The following is a 16853-nucleotide window of genomic DNA, read 5'->3' on the forward strand; positions in this document are numbered from 1 at the left end:
AGTGCAGCTTTGTACCTGGCCCACGCTCATTGTCTCCTCTGTACCTCCAACTGCTCCTGTCTGCAGCATACTGGGAGTGACGCTGAGTTTGACTGCAAAATCTGTGGGCCAAGAGAGACTCACACCTTGGGGGAGGTTTACACTAAACTGGCTGTAGCCTGACCCTAAAGTAGCCTGGTCCTAAGGTTTGAATACCCATTTGCAGCTATGGTGTGTAAGGTGCTTTCCTGGGGCACTTCATCCAGTTTAGTATCTTCTGAAAGAAATTTGATACACTTGCTCCAAAACTGTGACACACAGCTGAAACCAAAGCACAGTGAGCCAGAACGATTAGGAGATTGACTTTGAAAGCCCACACCTGAACTGAACTAAAACATTCGTGTGAACATGTCCTGCTTATCCCTACATGCCAACGTTAAATGGCATCACACTGGCTTTTCCCAGCCCACAGGAAAGCAAGACATTTTTATTTCCTTCTTTGCAAATTTTTCTCATATATGAATGTGCAAGATGGAGAAAAACAGATCTTTTATAGATATGGGGGTTTTTAATCTAATAGAAAAGAGTCCTACTATGGATATTATAGACAAGCATATGGGTTACAGTCTGTGGATATTTATTCTCTGCCCAGTAATTCTGTAGGAACTCCTCAACTTCTATTAGATTTTTTTCATTATTCTTGATTAAGAGTTTAATGCGTAAAGTCAGTTCCATTGAACATTACTGGCGTCATCATCATTAAATTCATCTGTGCCACCTCTCCATCTCATGATGACCCTGTGTCAGGAAAGCTTCTTGACTGAAGACAGCACTTGTGGATGAATGTGAGAATATGTGTTCGAGTTCCAGCAAGAACAATAGGCACTAACACTTAAATGAACAACTCGTTTAAGGCTACCTAAATCATACTTGTTGCAGAGACAGATTTAAAATTTTTTTACTTTTTTTTCTGGCTGAGAGACTTCCTTTTAGCTTGTGTATTCAGCCTTCCCTTAAAACCACTCATAGGATCACTGAGGTAAATAGGGCTACTTATATGCTTCAAGTCTGAGTGCCTAAGGACTTTGTGAAATGGGTTGAAAATCACCTTCAGACTTAACTATTTTTTTAATACTGGCATTTTTTAAGACCGTGTTATGCTATATTAAGAGCAAACATTTCCTTTTGTCTCAGTTTTTGAGATGTTCCCCTTAAGTACAGAGTCTTGAGGTACTGTAAACCAACAGTCAGACTGGGCAGGTTGGATTTGCCCCTTTATAGCAAAGTGAGGCAGTTAACATCTTGGGGAAATGTTTTCTCCAGCTGCAGGAAGTATATTAAAATTCTCACAACAGCCAATTCCCTTACAACTCTGTTGACAATTGCCAGCAGCTTCTATGAAGAGCTAAGCAGCCTCATTACAAATCATCAGGTGAACTGAATGAGGTTCAATGTTTAAAGACAGTCAGAATAATAATTCTATAAAATTGAAGCACAAAGCCCAGTGGAGAGTGTTCCTGTAAGAATTAAGTTATTAAATTTTTAAGCAATCATACGCAATAAAGCAGCTGAAATATTGTTTCATAATAAATACTATTGCTGATGCAAATCTGATTCATTCTAATGGCTACTATAATTAACTGCACAGTTTGTGAGTTGTTAATTTTGAGGATGAATAATTGGTTAAACCAAGTTTTGTGTATTGCAATGTAATACACTTGTTCAATTTTCCACTTAATTTCAATTAATATGGGTTTTACATGTACTCCACTGTTGCAGTTTTTATGCCTATTATGTTTAATTAGGAAAAAGCAATACCTTGGTAGAACAGAACAAATGAGCAACACTGTGTCTTGTTTCCAAGGTTTTTTTCCATTACAGGTATTTCAAGCTCGTATCACTTAACTATCCAAAGTGTTAATCACTGCTCCTGACGTTGGCCAGAACTGGGAGTGCCAGCTCCCACATGAAACAGAAGGGAAAAAGGGATCTCTCAGTCCCCTCATTCACTTACTGACCTCTACACAATGATTTTCATTTCAAACTGTGTCTTTGCTACCCTTCCTGATGCTTTCAGGACTCCAAAATGTTTTAGTGATTAGAACTGCAGGGTGATGTTCTTATTCACCACTGAAAAGGTGAGCTTGTAGATGCACCTATTTTATGATGGGATCAATCACCAGCTGGAGATTCTTACTCATCTCCACAAAAGGTGCCTAGACGTCAGACTGGATGCTTGTCTTCTGGATGGATATTGTTAAACTAGATGAGTGCCACCCTCAGAGTCATATATTAGTCTTCATTTCTCTCAAGAAAAAAATTGTCTGCACGTCAGCCTGTTTGCGGCATAAATTCCTTCTCACGTTGTGGTGCCCCGGCAGCTCAGACGGGCAGGTGCAAGCTCCATCCCTGCCGCTTGCCAATGCCCCTGTGGGAGGCAGACTCTCACAGAGTGGGCAGAGAGGGTTATTTGCATTCCCTTTGCTCCTGGCTGCCCACACACAGGAATCCCTAGCTGCTAGGGATTGCTGCTTGACTTGATAAAAGGAGAGCAAATGTTCTACTAGAGCTCTTTGTTTGTCCTCCCTCCAGAGCCAAATCTCTCCAGGTGTCTGACAAATTCCCAGCACCATCGATGCAGTTGCTTTATCTCTGACTTTTCTCGCTTCCCCAGAATTAAAGATCTGGTGGCTGGAGTGCAGCTGGCAGCTTTGCTGATGACATATGAGGCAGAAAACCTCCAGCCTACTCTTCCTTAGCTGGACTGGTGCTGCCGACAGAGCGAATCTGTGTCATTAATAACAATGGGTTATAAAAAAAAAGGCCTTCAGGGTGCTGCTGAATGAATTTTTATTGTGCATTTCACAGAAGCTTAAATAGAAAATAGAAATCCAGACATTATGTTTTAAAAGCCAAACAAACTAAGGTTAACCAATTCTGGCTAAAGAGAGTCACTGCCTAACCCACATCATCAAATCCTTCACAGATATTTTAATGCATTCATCTGCATTGCATCATTATCCTCACTTTGTAAATAGAGAGGAGCAAGACACGTAGAAGTAGGAGAGTTATTAGTGCACGAACTTTTGGTACAGTAAAGGAGTTGTGCCTAGGTCAGTCTGTTTGCACAGGATTGGTTCCCATATCTCTGAAACAAAAGTGTTGTCTACAAGGTCACCACAGAATAGACTCCATGTTAGCATTTACACATCAACAAAAGATTTCTGAGGATTTGGAGAGATTTCTGCAGGCAGGGAGAAGTTCCTGGATTCCCAAAAACGTTATATTATAATGTTCATGACACATGCTTTAAAAAAACACATGGAAGAGAAGTAGTCGAAAGACAACATATGTGAGGTTTGGAGCTGCACAGAGAAAGGCATCAGCTGGATAGTAAAATATTTAAGGAGAACATCTTCCTTCATTCCTTTATTTTTTTTTTTAACATGGTCAGTGTGTACCAGTAAAAGCATCTGCTATGAGCTGTTTAAGACACTTAAAAGACTTTTTCCACCATTAATAACCAACCCACCAACAGGTGTCTGAAGACCTGATCTTATTTCAGCCCCATGCACTAACCACTCGCTTTGCGATGTTCCCCGGCAGGCCAGATGACTCTGAGGACGCAGCACGTTCAGGACTCCAAGATGGGCTTTGTAATCAACGCAATATACTCGATGGCGTATGGCCTCCACAACATGCAGATGTCGCTGTGCCCAGGCTACGTGGGCCTCTGTGACGCCATGAAGCCCATAGATGGTCGGAAGCTCCTGGAATCCCTCATGAAGACTAACTTTACTGGAGTCTCTGGGGACATGATCTTGTTTGATGAGAATGGCGACTCACCAGGAAGGTAATGTTGACATTTGTCAAACTACTCAATACCAGACATGTTAACTGTACATACTAGATGAATGCAGACTTGACATCAGAGCTAAGATCTCATGCTTTTATTTTCACATTTCCTGACTTTCTGTGCTTATTTTTCCAAAATAACTCTTTTTTTTAATGTGCATTTTTTATGATGTTTAAGGTTAAAGACATGAACTTTCAGGCATACAATCTTCCTGCATGAATTTGCATTTTCATCTGTACCATTTAAAGGTATAACTTCTCACTACAAACCACCAGACTTTCAACTTTATGTTCATAGACCATGTCGGCCATCACAGCATTGCTCTCTCTCTCTCTCTCTCTTTGGGTATTTAAATGTATGTGTTTGAGCAATAAGCAATCATAGCAGACATAGTTCTTTTATTAGGAAAGGTAAAACAATATCAGAAATATTGTATTGATTCATCTGGGATTTTTTTTCCATCAGAATTATTAAAAGTCTGCTTCCATATCTTCCAAATAAAGCTTTTCCACTTGCATAACAGACTAAGCTATTAATTCATACTGTGCTGCTGTAAGCCAAATTGAATTTAAACAAAGCTTCTTTTGTTGATAACTTACATACATGTATATACATACATCTATGAAATATAAGACGAGTTTTTCTTTTTCTATGACATATATGCAGTATCCATATAAATGCACATTAAAAAGAGTAATGAGGTTTTTTCCTGCGTTTGTGCCTACTGAACGCAGAAGATGAACAGCAAGTGTGATAGCATTCAAAATGTATTTTTCCCCTATATTTCAGTGGGTAGATTCCTGCCTCATTCACTGCTTTTGCTCCAGTTTGACTGAAGCAGCCCTTTCTGTCTACATTATTGGGAAGTCTTTAAACATCTTTGTGATGGCACCATATAAACAGATGACTAAAGGGAAAATTGTTCATCCTGTACACTCATTTAAATTTTGTCTTCTCCCACTAATGTGAACTGAAAGGCAAGCATTAACTTCCAAGTGGAGATGGGTAGGAAAATGTAAATTCATTGGTCAGAATATTTTGACATTTCCAAAAATTTCTGCAATTTCAGAACTGAATTTTTTTTTCCATTTTATTTGAAAACCTGTAAAGTCAGCATTCTCCCCAACAGAGCGCAGGACAGCCACCCACAATGCAGTCTGTCTGTTTGTGTCTCTGGAGACACAAATTTTCGAACTCTTCCGACTCAGACGCTAAGGAAGTGCACTGTGAGCTGGTAGGAGAACTCAGACACAAACTGGCAGAAAGCCAGGAAAATTTCAGATGGAAATTTATTTTCAGCACTGTTTTGGTGAGCAAGGCTGTCTTCCGCTAAACATTTCTATTTTTACAAATAGCTGAATTCTGAAGAAAAGTGCTCAGTCTGGATTTTTCTGACCAAATCCTTTTTAAAAGACTTGTCTCAGACTTCTCTTAAAGGATTCCCGTTTGGTTTTAATGGTGCTCAGATGCAGGGGACTGCATCCTACCTTATTCCTATCTGTTTCACTCATTTCTTGCAGAAAGACTGAAGACTGCCATGAATAAATAATATGTGGCCTGCCACAAACAAATGATATGTGGCATGACAATACCAATGACAATATCTAAATGTTGCAAAGGGACCTTTAGCTTTACCTTTTCCTCATGTTGGCGTGTTTAACAATAGTGATTTAATTCGTTTTGTTGCAAGGAATTGAATTGAATGTCTTGGGTCTTTTTAAATTCAGTTCTAAGAAAGATGATGAAGGAATTATATCATGTGCAGCCATTTGCTCAGTCTCAGTAGGACATTAGTGTTTCACCGAAGAGCATAGGGACACCACGTTGATTGTGCACTTCAGGGTAATGCAACTTTAAGAAAGTCCAGCCTCACTGGGTTTGTGAGAGACAGTAGTGCTCTGTCTACTCAAACTAATGGACTGTGTGTGGTGACAAAATGTTCCCAGAGTTTGTTTACTTTCAAAACATAGTTCTTTGTTCCTGCTTCTCCTGCAATAGTCACATCATTAAATCTAGTCTATGTGTTTAAATTAGCCAACACTGAGTCAAAATTTACTTTTTCATGATTAAGCAGATCATGTTGGAAGCTCCATCTCTAACTCTCAGGTTTTGAGTAGTTTATAGTCTTTTGAGCACTGTCAAATACTATTTGCAACAGCTGGGAGATGGTGCAGTCATACTGGAACAACTCATCTCCCCTGTTCACTTGTATTGATAGCTGCATCTTCACTTTGTAAAACGGAAATTTAAATCCTCACAGCTGTACTGTGGTGGTGGTGTTAAGCAGGAAATCAGAACATAAAAAGCCTTTCTGACCTAGATAGCTCAGGATTTTGATGTATAGCAAAAAGGTTTTGATATTATACAACAGATGATTAATCCCACAAGATGCTTTGAATCCTGGCCCTATTCCAAAGTCCTTTATGTGTATGTTGAGCTTTAAGCAGATAGACAGTCTAGTGGAGGGCTTGTTTTAGGTGAGACAGAAACATGGAAAAAAATAAATGACTATGGAAGGAACAGCCATGATTTCTTGCTACCTGTAAATACTATTGAAACTCCAAGGCAGAAATAGGGAAGGCAAGAAAAGGCAAGAAAAACAAGATGCTGACGTTTTGGCTCTGCTACCAATAGAATATGGATTCTCAGCAACTTCATGGCACTTCTGTTTTGAAACAAGTGTTTTGCACTGTGATCAGGGCACTGCTGGAAATGTGCTATTGCACCATCTGGTCTCTCCTATCTTAAAGTGACAAACTATCCCTGTGGTATGTCAAGGTAGCTCCAGGGAACCAGTGACTCATGAACCTCCACTATAGCAATGGACTTACTGAGTCTGGCTATTACTATGAGTCCACCAGCACTGTTCTCCACAGGGGGCTTGCAGGAGACACAACATATTGAGACAATAGTTTATTTAATTTGTCAGGTTTCTTTCCAGTATTCCCCTTGAGATGTATGCATGGAACTAGCATGGTAGGGATAATTGTTTAATTGTTTTAGTTCCTGTGGTCTGTTAAGCATTGGCAGTACTTTTGTTCATCTGCCCATAGAAGTCTGAACTGACAACTTTAACAAAGCAATACTCAGAGGAGTGTTACAATGTCCTGACAATGCTGAATAAAGACCCCAGAGTGGCTTCTGGGCTAACTTTTTGGTTACTCTGTTTAATCATTGAACAGGCTGTTACTATGTCTGTGAACCTCAGAAAAAAAACTCATTGTCTGACCATGTGTAAAAGCCTGTTTATTTGGGTTTGTCTGTGTGTTTGTGTCAGTCTGGCATTCACATCTCCAACTTTGATGAGGTCATTCTCAAAGCTATGGACATTTCCTTCTTTATACAGGATGGAAAGTGAAATATTCCAAAATCCAGGAGTATCATAAATTTTTCTTCCTACCTGTGTCATTGCTCATTTTTTCTTCTTTTGGAAAGACTCAAGACTCATATAATATGAGTAATATCATATGGCCCATCCAGTCAGGCTCCACTTTCATTTTCTTTCACAGGTTGCTTGCAGTCCTAATCCTGACCTGTGCATGATTTTGGCATTGAATCCCTGCCATAGCTTCTCCACTGTGACAGTTATACTTTGTTTCCTGATGCAAAGCATTCTGAGATCCATGGATGGAGAATATCATAGAAGAGTTTTATCACAATTTTTTTTATGTCAGCTTCAGAAAAATATTGATGTTAGATATAGTATGGTTACTACTTGTCAGTCTTAAAAGTGTTTCCTCACAACTTAAGAGAAATACTTCAGTATTTTATTTAAGAGATTGCTTGATTTAATGTGCTGGTTCTTTTACTTATTGTACATTGGACTTCACAAATTACACTCTGACAGTATCACTCTTAATACAATCCTGTTCATGTGTTTTGCCTTGGTGTCTAATTTTGTGCCTGATGCCAGGAAAAAGTTGTCTCCTTCTTTATGAACCAGGCAGGTTTTTTAAACCTATGATTGTGTTCATCTTCTCAGTCTATATAATTTGCTTATTTTCCATCAGTGAATTTCATGTTGCTTAGTCAGATTGCTGCAAAACCCACTAAAGAGGAGGTAAAGAAAAGCATGATATCATCTGCTGTGGTTTCCCACAGCATTCTCCTGGAGAAACTGGCTGCTCATGGCTTGGACGGGTGTACTCTTCGCTGGGAAAAGAACAGGCTGGATGGCTGGGCCCAAAGTGTGGTGGTGAATGGAGTTTACTCCAGTTGGTGGCCGGTCACAGGCGGTGTTCCCCAGGGCTCTGTGTTGGGGCCAGTTCTGTTTAATATCTTTATCAATGATCTGGACAAAGGGATCGAGTGCACCCTCAGTAAGTTTGCAGATGACACCAAGTTGTGCGGGAGTGTTGATCTGCTTGAGGGTAGGCAGGCTCTGCAGAGGGACCTGGACAGGCTGGATCGATGGGCCGAGGTCAATTGTATGAGGTTTAACAAGGCCAAGTGCAAGGTCCTGCACTTGGGCCACAACAACCCCATGCAACGCTACAGGCTTGGGGAAGAGTGGCTGGAAAGCTGCCTGGCAGAGAAGGACCTGGGGGTGTTGGTTGACAGCCGCCTGAATATGAGCCAGCAGTGTGCCCAGGTGGCCAAGAAAGCCAACGGCATCCTGGCTTGTATCAGAAATAGCATGGCCAGCAGGAGTAGGGAAGTGATCGTCCCCTGTACTCGGCACTGGTGAGGCTGCACCTCGAATCTTGTGTTCAGTTTTGGGCCCCCCACTACAAGAGAGACATTGAGGTGCTGGAGCGTGTCCAGAGAAGGGCAATGAAGCTGGTGAAGGGTCTGGAGCAGAAGTCTGATGAGGAGCGGCTGAGGGAGCTGGGGTTGTTTAGCCTGGAGAAAAGGAGGCTGAGGGGAGACCTCATCGCTCTCTACAACTACCTGAAAGGAGGTTGTAGAGAGGTGGGGGTCGGTCTCTTCTCCCAGGTAACAAGTGATAGGACAAGAGGAAATGGCCTCAAGTTGCACCAGGGGAGGTTTAGTCTGGATATTAGGAAATTTTTCTTCACTGAAAGGGTTGTCAAGCATTGGAACAGGCTGCCCAGGGAAGTGGTTGAGTTGCCATCCCTGGAGGTATTTAAAGGACGTTTGGATGAGGTGCTTAGGGACATGGTATAGTGGTGGTCTTGGTAGTGTTAGGTTTACAGTTGGACTCGATGATCTTAAAGGTCTTTTCCAACCTATACGATCCTGTGATTCTGTGATTCTGTGATCACTTCAGGAGTTGCCCAGCTTTCCAAGCATGCCTCACGAATAAGTGCTGAAAGAACTGGCCTGTAAGGCAGAAAGGTGGCCTGGTGTTCAGCATGCCAGTAGGAGGCTAGTGAGTCCTACGCTGCTCTGCAGACTTTCTGTAAGACTCTGTGGGAGCTAAAAAGAAAGTAGGAGGAAGAGGAACAAGAACCTTGAAACTCTGATCAGCTCTAGCTCTGCTCTTAACAATTCTGTTCCCAGATAACAAGGTGATCTGACCCAAAAGCAGCCTAGGACTGAGGCATGAATACTATTTCTCTTCCACGCCATACAGTACAAGGAACTAAATGTGTTCTGATCACTGAGGAATTATATAAAAATGAAGGGGATTGTATGGATGGGAGAGAACAGCATTTGCTGCTGCAATGCTGTAGAAGAAAAAGGCAAAAAAAAGGCAAGTCTCAACTTCATTCTTCAGATGCCTGGACTACAAGGTGCCTCTTGATAAGGAGATCTCCCTGAAGCCTCCAGCAAGTGCCAGAGTCCTGGAGACTGTGCCTGAAGAATGATGCCTGATTCCTCTCTAGATGCCACACCAAATTGCATCTTGCTGTCTTACAGCACAGGAAGTTTCTTTTGATCCCACAGGCCTAGGTTGCTTCTACCTCACTTTAGGAGCTTAGCTGTCTTCAGGCTTCCTCTCTCAGGAGGTGAACAAGCACCTGCAGACAGTGAGGAGCAGTTAGCATTGGGAATTGCCATTATAGGTTTAGATTTCTCTGCATGTGATATAGAGGGAGCCTAGGACAGCTAGGGTTCCCTATGCAGTTGGCTTCAGTGCTGAAAGTTACACAGGATGAGTCCTGTCTGGCTCATTTCATTGTTTTCCTTAAATAAATAGTCATTCTCAGAAGCTCAGTCACTTAACCCCAAAGTGTTCAGGGAACTTTCATGGTGATAAAAGAAAACAAATTAAAATACAAAGGAAAAGAAAGGTTATGATATCACAAAAACTATTGGGAGAGACTCAATGGCAAGGATAATGCTTGAAATTTTGCCTTCTTTATTTCAACAAGCTTGATTTTGACTGTATAGTGTTCTTTTAATGTGAAGCACTTCATGATGTTCTCCTCAACTCAGCTATGTCTCCCCTTTGTGTTTCCAAAGATATGAAATCATGAATTTTAAGAAAATGGGAAAGGACTACTTTGATTATATCAATGTTGGCAGCTGGGACAATGGTGAACTGAAAATGGATGATGATGAAGTATGGTCAGAGAAAAATAATATCATCAGATCTGTGTGCAGTGAACCCTGCGAAAAAGGCCAGATAAAGGTAAATATTTTCTCCATTTACTTCAGTTGTGTAGAATGCATAGCCTTGAAATTTGAAAGCAAGTTTGTCTTGACTCTTTCATGGAGACAGTATCCCACACCTTAATTAAAATGTGCAGACTTAGGTACTTAGTTCTTACTCGTATCATAGTCATCTCACTATTTTCATAAGTTGCCATTTTCTTGTACTCCTATATCTGTGAACTGCTGACTTTTTTATACTTATATTCCAAATGCTTTAGAACAGGTATTGTTTGGGGTTTTTTTGCTGCATATTTTTACAGCATCTGATTCAGTGGAGTGCAAATCCCTGACTGGGACTTGTCAGTACAATTACAGGTAAATTATAAATAATAATTGCTACTATTTCAGTGCTAGACATAGACACCTAGACTGGAACATTATTACTCAGACCTTAAAGTCTGTGGTATCATCAGAGAACATCGATAACTACCACTACTTAGAACTTCAGGAAATGTAGGTAATATTTTTTTTAATCATACCTGTTTTACTGCTTCTTTGTTTCCCAGGTTTTTGATTTTTCCTTCCTCCCTTTCCATGCTGCAGTAAGTAAGGAGGGTAGATGAAGCTGTCATATATTAATTGTATTCTATTATCCTTCAGCATCCCATGACACTTACTGCAGAACAGTTAAAATAACTGCAAGTCCTTAGCTTACCTTGTAGCCATTTATATAAAAGCCTGTGGACTGAGGGGATGGGCATAGACAACAGAGTGGTTCAGACTGAAAAAAAGCAGCTGTAATTTCTGACATGTCTCACTGGAAGCTGGATCACTTTTCTCCTGTGTTAACATAGCATGCCTGCAGACCTGGGAAGCAGCTACAGTGAGGGGCCGATGGGAGGCTGACTATGCTCTGCAACACAAAGTGAATCTCTTCAGTCTGAGTCTTCCACAGGTTTAGGACACAGTCACCATGTTTTATTCACTAACTGGTCTTTGGCAGAGTCAGTAAATGAGTTTCATGAGACCAAATGTATATGTCTTCAGTGTAGGCATATACAGTTATATCAGATTTCTGAACTTTCTTTATAGTCAATGGAAATATTATATTATTCCAGATCAGGAGTCATCTCATCCTCATGTAGGCTTTGAAAACAGTTAATGTTAACAGTTAAGATGAAAACAGCTTTGTGTAGAAACACTTCTTTCTCTTCATTGATGGTAAAAGGCACCCAGCCAGGACAGTTGGTTCAGATGAGAGCAGACACATAAAGGAAGGTGGGATGAATTACTCCCACAGTAACTAAACAGGGGTCTGATGTTAGCCTGCTCCAGCCACACAGTCATATATGTGAGAGGATAGAGATGGACAAACAGATAATAGCTTCAGAACTGGGCAGCTCTGAGTTCCTTTATGATCTTTTGCCCCAACACAGATGATGGGAAGTATCTTGTGATCTTCATTAACACAGTCTCCTTCCACCTTCTACCCATGCTCTCAAGAATTCTCCTAAGAGGATTCTTCACTATGAAGCCAGTTTGTCACACACTTAGACACATGCTTGAAGTCCAGTGTCTGAAATGTTCTTTATGCTCCTTGTTAGGTTATAAGTCTCAAAGTTTGAGACTGAAATGTTCTCAGAGATGTTCTCAGTTTGAGACTGAAATGTTCTCTCTCTGTTTGAGACTGAAATGTTGAGACTCAAAAGTTTGAGTCTGAAATGTTCTTTATGCTCCTTGTTAGGTTATAAGTCTCAAAGTTTACTTCACAGTCCTTTATCTTCATGGTCTTCACAGATAATGGGGAGAGCTTGACCCTGCCAAGCTCTGTGGCGGTTTTCCTGCAGAATTCTGTGCAACCGAGTTATTATGCAGGAATTTGTAACATTCAACGTGATGCTATCCAACACTCAGCAACATTTGGCACACCCATCTGAAGGACTTGATAAAATCCAAACACAACCCAACTCTGTAAATTTGACATAGTGCAGACATACGATTATTTAAATAAATACAGGTTTAAAGGATTTCCCAGATGACAAGGGAAAGGGAAAATAATTTTTGTTTAGAAGATAATTATTTTTGTTAAAAGGGACAGAAAAGATTGTTTTACAGTTAAGTGCTGCAACAAACAATTGTTCAAGAAATGAAAAGGGATGAAGAAATAGCTGACTAAGCAATTTAATACAAAAAAGTCTGATCTGATTCTGAGTAGGGGAGAACAACTATTTTGATTCCTAGAGAAGGATGTATAATCGTTCTCTGGATTAACCCCCAGTTAGTGCTGGGTAAGAAATGATCAGTGTACCAGTTTTCTGACAGATTTGTAAAATTCCAAGTATTTTATAGATGTTCATTTGGTGAAAAGTTTAACAGAAAAGTATAAACAAATTGTTTTGATAAAAAGCTTAGGTGTTTTGATAATAACATATGGTTTCTATTTTGCCATTTCATTTTCTTAAGTATTTTATACATTGTAAAATTATGGATTTTTATAATGCATCAAGTTTACCAAAATATGTGTCTAAAAATTAGTACAAGCTTTCTAAGAATTGATTTTCCAGACACAAGAAATTTTTTCATTTGTTCAACTTTTCATTCTAGTTCAAACTGAAAGAAATCCCAATATGTGAATACTTCTGGAGGACAGGTATTCTGTTTTTCAAGTAGCTCTAGTCTCAACACTTGCAGAGCAAATCGCTTATGCTCCCATGGCCTTTCTGCCAGTTTAGCTATTCAGGTGTGGCTTTTTTTCATTTCATACTCTACAATTTTAAAAACAAAACCAAAACCTGAACTTTTCAAGTCCCCATATTGCTGATGAAAATTATATAATTTACACTTTTTTCTGCATTGCAGAAAATACTGCAGCGTTGCAAAGAGCAATCTAGTTCTTTTTTATTACACTCCTTTACATTTCATTTATTAAAATTGCAATAAAGACCTGTGGTTTTGAAGCCACCTTCTAAATTCATCATCCCAAAAGATACATAAGTCAACCTACTTCTTATGCTGTAACTGGGAGTATTCATTTATAAATTGTTTGGGAAGAGAAGAGAAACTGGGAATACTTTATTACAAAAGAAAGACATATTGACAAGAAGCACAGATGTTTTCAGTGCCTAGAGATGATAAATAAGGATCTTGAAAAATCTGCATCTCAGTCATGAGCGTGCAATAACATTTGGCAGTAAATTATAAAATAAGAAATCAGGTCAGATGTTAAAATGGATAAAGATAACATTCTCACTCTTAAATGTTAATTAGAAATGCAGTAATTAAATCATTCTGGAAAAGGCATGTTCAGTTTGATGTCTGGAAAAAATCAGTTTCAACAAATCACTCACAACTGGATGAAAAATAAGCACCCAAAAATCTTTGGATAATGAACCCTTGGGGAAATAACGCTGTTGACATGATTCCCTGTATGCACCACAATGGAGTGAATTATATGCCTTGAGTGTCATGTACTGGCTTCTGTAGGCACATTGCCATCTATGAAATCTTGAGTTATGCTAATTCCAAGAGGGGAAAAACCATCTTATTGTCATTCTGTACCTCCACTTATACTCCTGTGGGTTTGATGGTTTCTTTCTTCTGGTGCATACATGATGGGAGAACTGAGAACTTGTGTCATATTTTATATAAGCAAACATATAATGAAAAGGAATTCCCTCTAAAATATTTAAAAAAAAACCTCTATAAAAAAAAAGATATTAAATTAAATTAGCAGCTGGGGCAGCAGGAATGTATGTTTATGCTGCTAAACCAAATGTCAATTTTTGTCTCAGGTGATCCGTAAAGGAGAAGTGAGTTGCTGTTGGACCTGCACTCCTTGTAAAGAGAATGAATATGTATTTGATGAATACACATGCAAAGCCTGCCAGCTCGGCTCCTGGCCCAACGACGAACTCACAGGTAAATAAGTTGTGGCTGTGCTTATGTTGTCAATGAAAATGGTCATCTGCTGAGCTGAAGAAACAGATGCCAGATACAAGTGAGTATGAGGACTGTTTCGGTTAGATCGAATCCAGGGATAAAGCTGGAATTTGAACTGAGGCTAGTATTTGTCTTCTTGCCTCAACCTGATCCAGGAATCGTTGGTGTAATTCAGACTTTCTAAAGACCTGAGTTATTAGATCTAGAAATAAAAAAGATAGTCCTGGTTTTGTATTCGACCCTGTCCTAACACCTAGCTGGTGGTGCAGATCTTGTCCTTCCCCAAACAGGTAGAGAAATTAAGTCCTTGTCAGAGATATTATTAAGGGAGGTCAAATTTCAGAGTTTTATTTTCCTCCCAAGCAGGTACAGAAGAGTCATGCAATACTTTCTTTTTTAATCTGAAAAAGTGATGAACTAGCTGCTGTACTTACTGATGCTAAGCGCGTAAGTGCTCCAGACTTAGGTTTGCATTAGTCCTTTCTTCATCTGTCTGCTAGAATACAGTGTTCATGTTCTCCTTGCCGTGGCGTAGATCTCGATGCTCTTGCAGAATACCAATTTGACTACTTTAGAGATAAATTACTCCAACACTTGTATCCCACAGCCTCTCTTCTTTATGACTAATAAACAGAATTCAAGTATTCTATAATGCTCAGAGCACGCACCACTTCAAAACGCTGTTCAGGGATCAGGTTCTCATTGTACCAGACTCTGTATGGACAAGGGGAGAAGAGACAGGCTTTTTCCAGAAGAGCTCAAAGACTTGGTTTGCTTGTAATTTCTATGGATGCAGGGAGAAACTTTTGAGGTGAAAGAGAGGGAAGACAAAGGGAAAAAAAGTTTACTGGATGAATTTATATAAGTGGAAGAGTGTCAGGCAAGGCTTGGCCTATAGACAGATTTTTTTTTATATAAAGTTAATCCTTTCCTGGTAAGGAATGTTGCATTGCTGTAATATATGAGCTAGGTTACCTAATTATTGCAAAAATATCACTTAGCCATGAAACTGATGGGGCATTTTTCAGAAAATGTCAAACATGAAACTTTCCCTGAGAAAAAAACTTTTAACTGAGAAAACTGAAACAGCAATAAAATGGATTTGCAAGTGCTCCTCCTGTCACCGAAACTGGGAATAAACCTCGTAACACCAACGTAGTTCTAAAAGGCAGGCATTCTTTACTGCAGCGCTGGATGCACACTAGGAGGAGCGATCCCCCATGCATCCAGCGCTGCAATAAAGAATGCCTGCTTCTTAATACTACATTGGTGTTAAGGAGTTTGATTCCCGATTTCGGTGACACTCCAGCCCCGCTCCCCCAGCCCTCCCTTCCTGGGCACTCAGCAATCAGCCAGCAAAGCCGTCTCATCTCAGGGAAAGCTTTCTTGTGCCAGGAGAATGGAGAAGGGGAGGAAAAGAGACCCAGCCACACATGTCCTCTAGAGCAGAGTACTGAGGGTGTGATATAAGCTCAGGTTCACATCCCAGCTGGGCCACCCAGAAGGCTTCAGAGCCCACATTGCAGGGACCAGGCCACTGCACCAGGCTGGTCAGTTTATGCAAATGGTCAACTCTTCAACCACCGGGGGTCTTGTCTGAGGCGTGGCAGATCCCAGCTCACATCTCTGTTTCAGTGAGCACCTGAGGTTTTACCCAACATAGATCAGCTGGAAAAGGAGCTGCTACAAGTCAGTTAGGAGGGAACTTGCTCCAAGTGGCTCATCGGAACAACAGAGAACCCACTTCTGAAACATCAGTGATGGGAACTGCCCATCGAACTGGTGAAGTTTGGGTAATTAGCCTGTAAGCACCCTATGTAAGGCAAAGTGGAGCAAACAGCCACCAGGTTGGCTCTGTGCACAGGCTCTGTGCTTTCAGCTGGCTCCCCAGGGCATGCAGATCTCCATCAGTCTGGGCTTGTGGGAGGATTTACCCTTTGATGGTCTTACTCAGAATGGAAGAGCTGGATGGGGTGGCACCTCGAAAGCTCTTGTAGGATGTCAATGATTTTCCAACCAGCTCTGATTGTTTTAAAGGAAAGTAGTTGTCTTTTTAGTCAAGCCAACTGCTTTGTGTATTACATGAGCTGCTACACTTTGCAAATCATTAATCTGGCTTTAGATATGCATTTTATGCCCTTATAGGGACCAAAGTCAATATGCACAGAAAACAACCCCTCGACATCAGTGCCAAGCAGTTCCTCAGGAGAGCTAACCCTTGTTCCTCAGCCAGGCACAAATTCAGCAGGCACTATTTGGGAAACTGAACCCTCCTTGGCCTCCATGAGCACAGCTGATACAATATGTGCTCCTGGTAACAGGACACCCATCACCATAGCTTCATGGCTGTGTAGTCCCCACCTAACTTACTATTCACATGATGACTGGATCTTGTTTTATTTAGCTTTGTATCAAAAACAGATTTTAAAAGTCTATTCCCAGCTTATCCATACAATATATGGAGCTGTATTTTTAATGATCATCTTTATAGTCCCAACTTCTGCAGCTTGTAACTCTCAGTCTTGTTTACAACATAAGATTTAGTAATAAGTGTGAATTAAAAGTAAGGAGAGGGAGA

General features: G+C 40.4%; 1 protein-coding gene across 3 annotated transcripts in view; it reads left to right on the plus strand.

Annotated features, from left to right (window-relative positions):
• GRM5 (glutamate metabotropic receptor 5) overlaps window positions 1–16853 on the plus strand; it is a 282843-nt gene that overhangs the window by 231623 nt on the left and 34367 nt on the right. For all 3 annotated transcript variants that reach the window (XM_075491133.1, XM_075491134.1, XM_075491135.1), the window contains exons 4-6: window positions 3586–3832; window positions 10205–10373; window positions 14128–14254. In XM_075491133.1, the coding sequence (XP_075347248.1) occupies window positions 3586–3832; window positions 10205–10373; window positions 14128–14254 (543 nt within the window). The remainder of the gene's footprint in view (window positions 1–3585; window positions 3833–10204; window positions 10374–14127; window positions 14255–16853) is intronic.

The sequence above is a fragment of the Mycteria americana genome, chromosome 1 (assembly GCF_035582795.1).
Source record: "Mycteria americana isolate JAX WOST 10 ecotype Jacksonville Zoo and Gardens chromosome 1, USCA_MyAme_1.0, whole genome shotgun sequence".
Lineage (NCBI taxonomy): Eukaryota > Metazoa > Chordata > Aves > Ciconiiformes > Ciconiidae > Mycteria > Mycteria americana.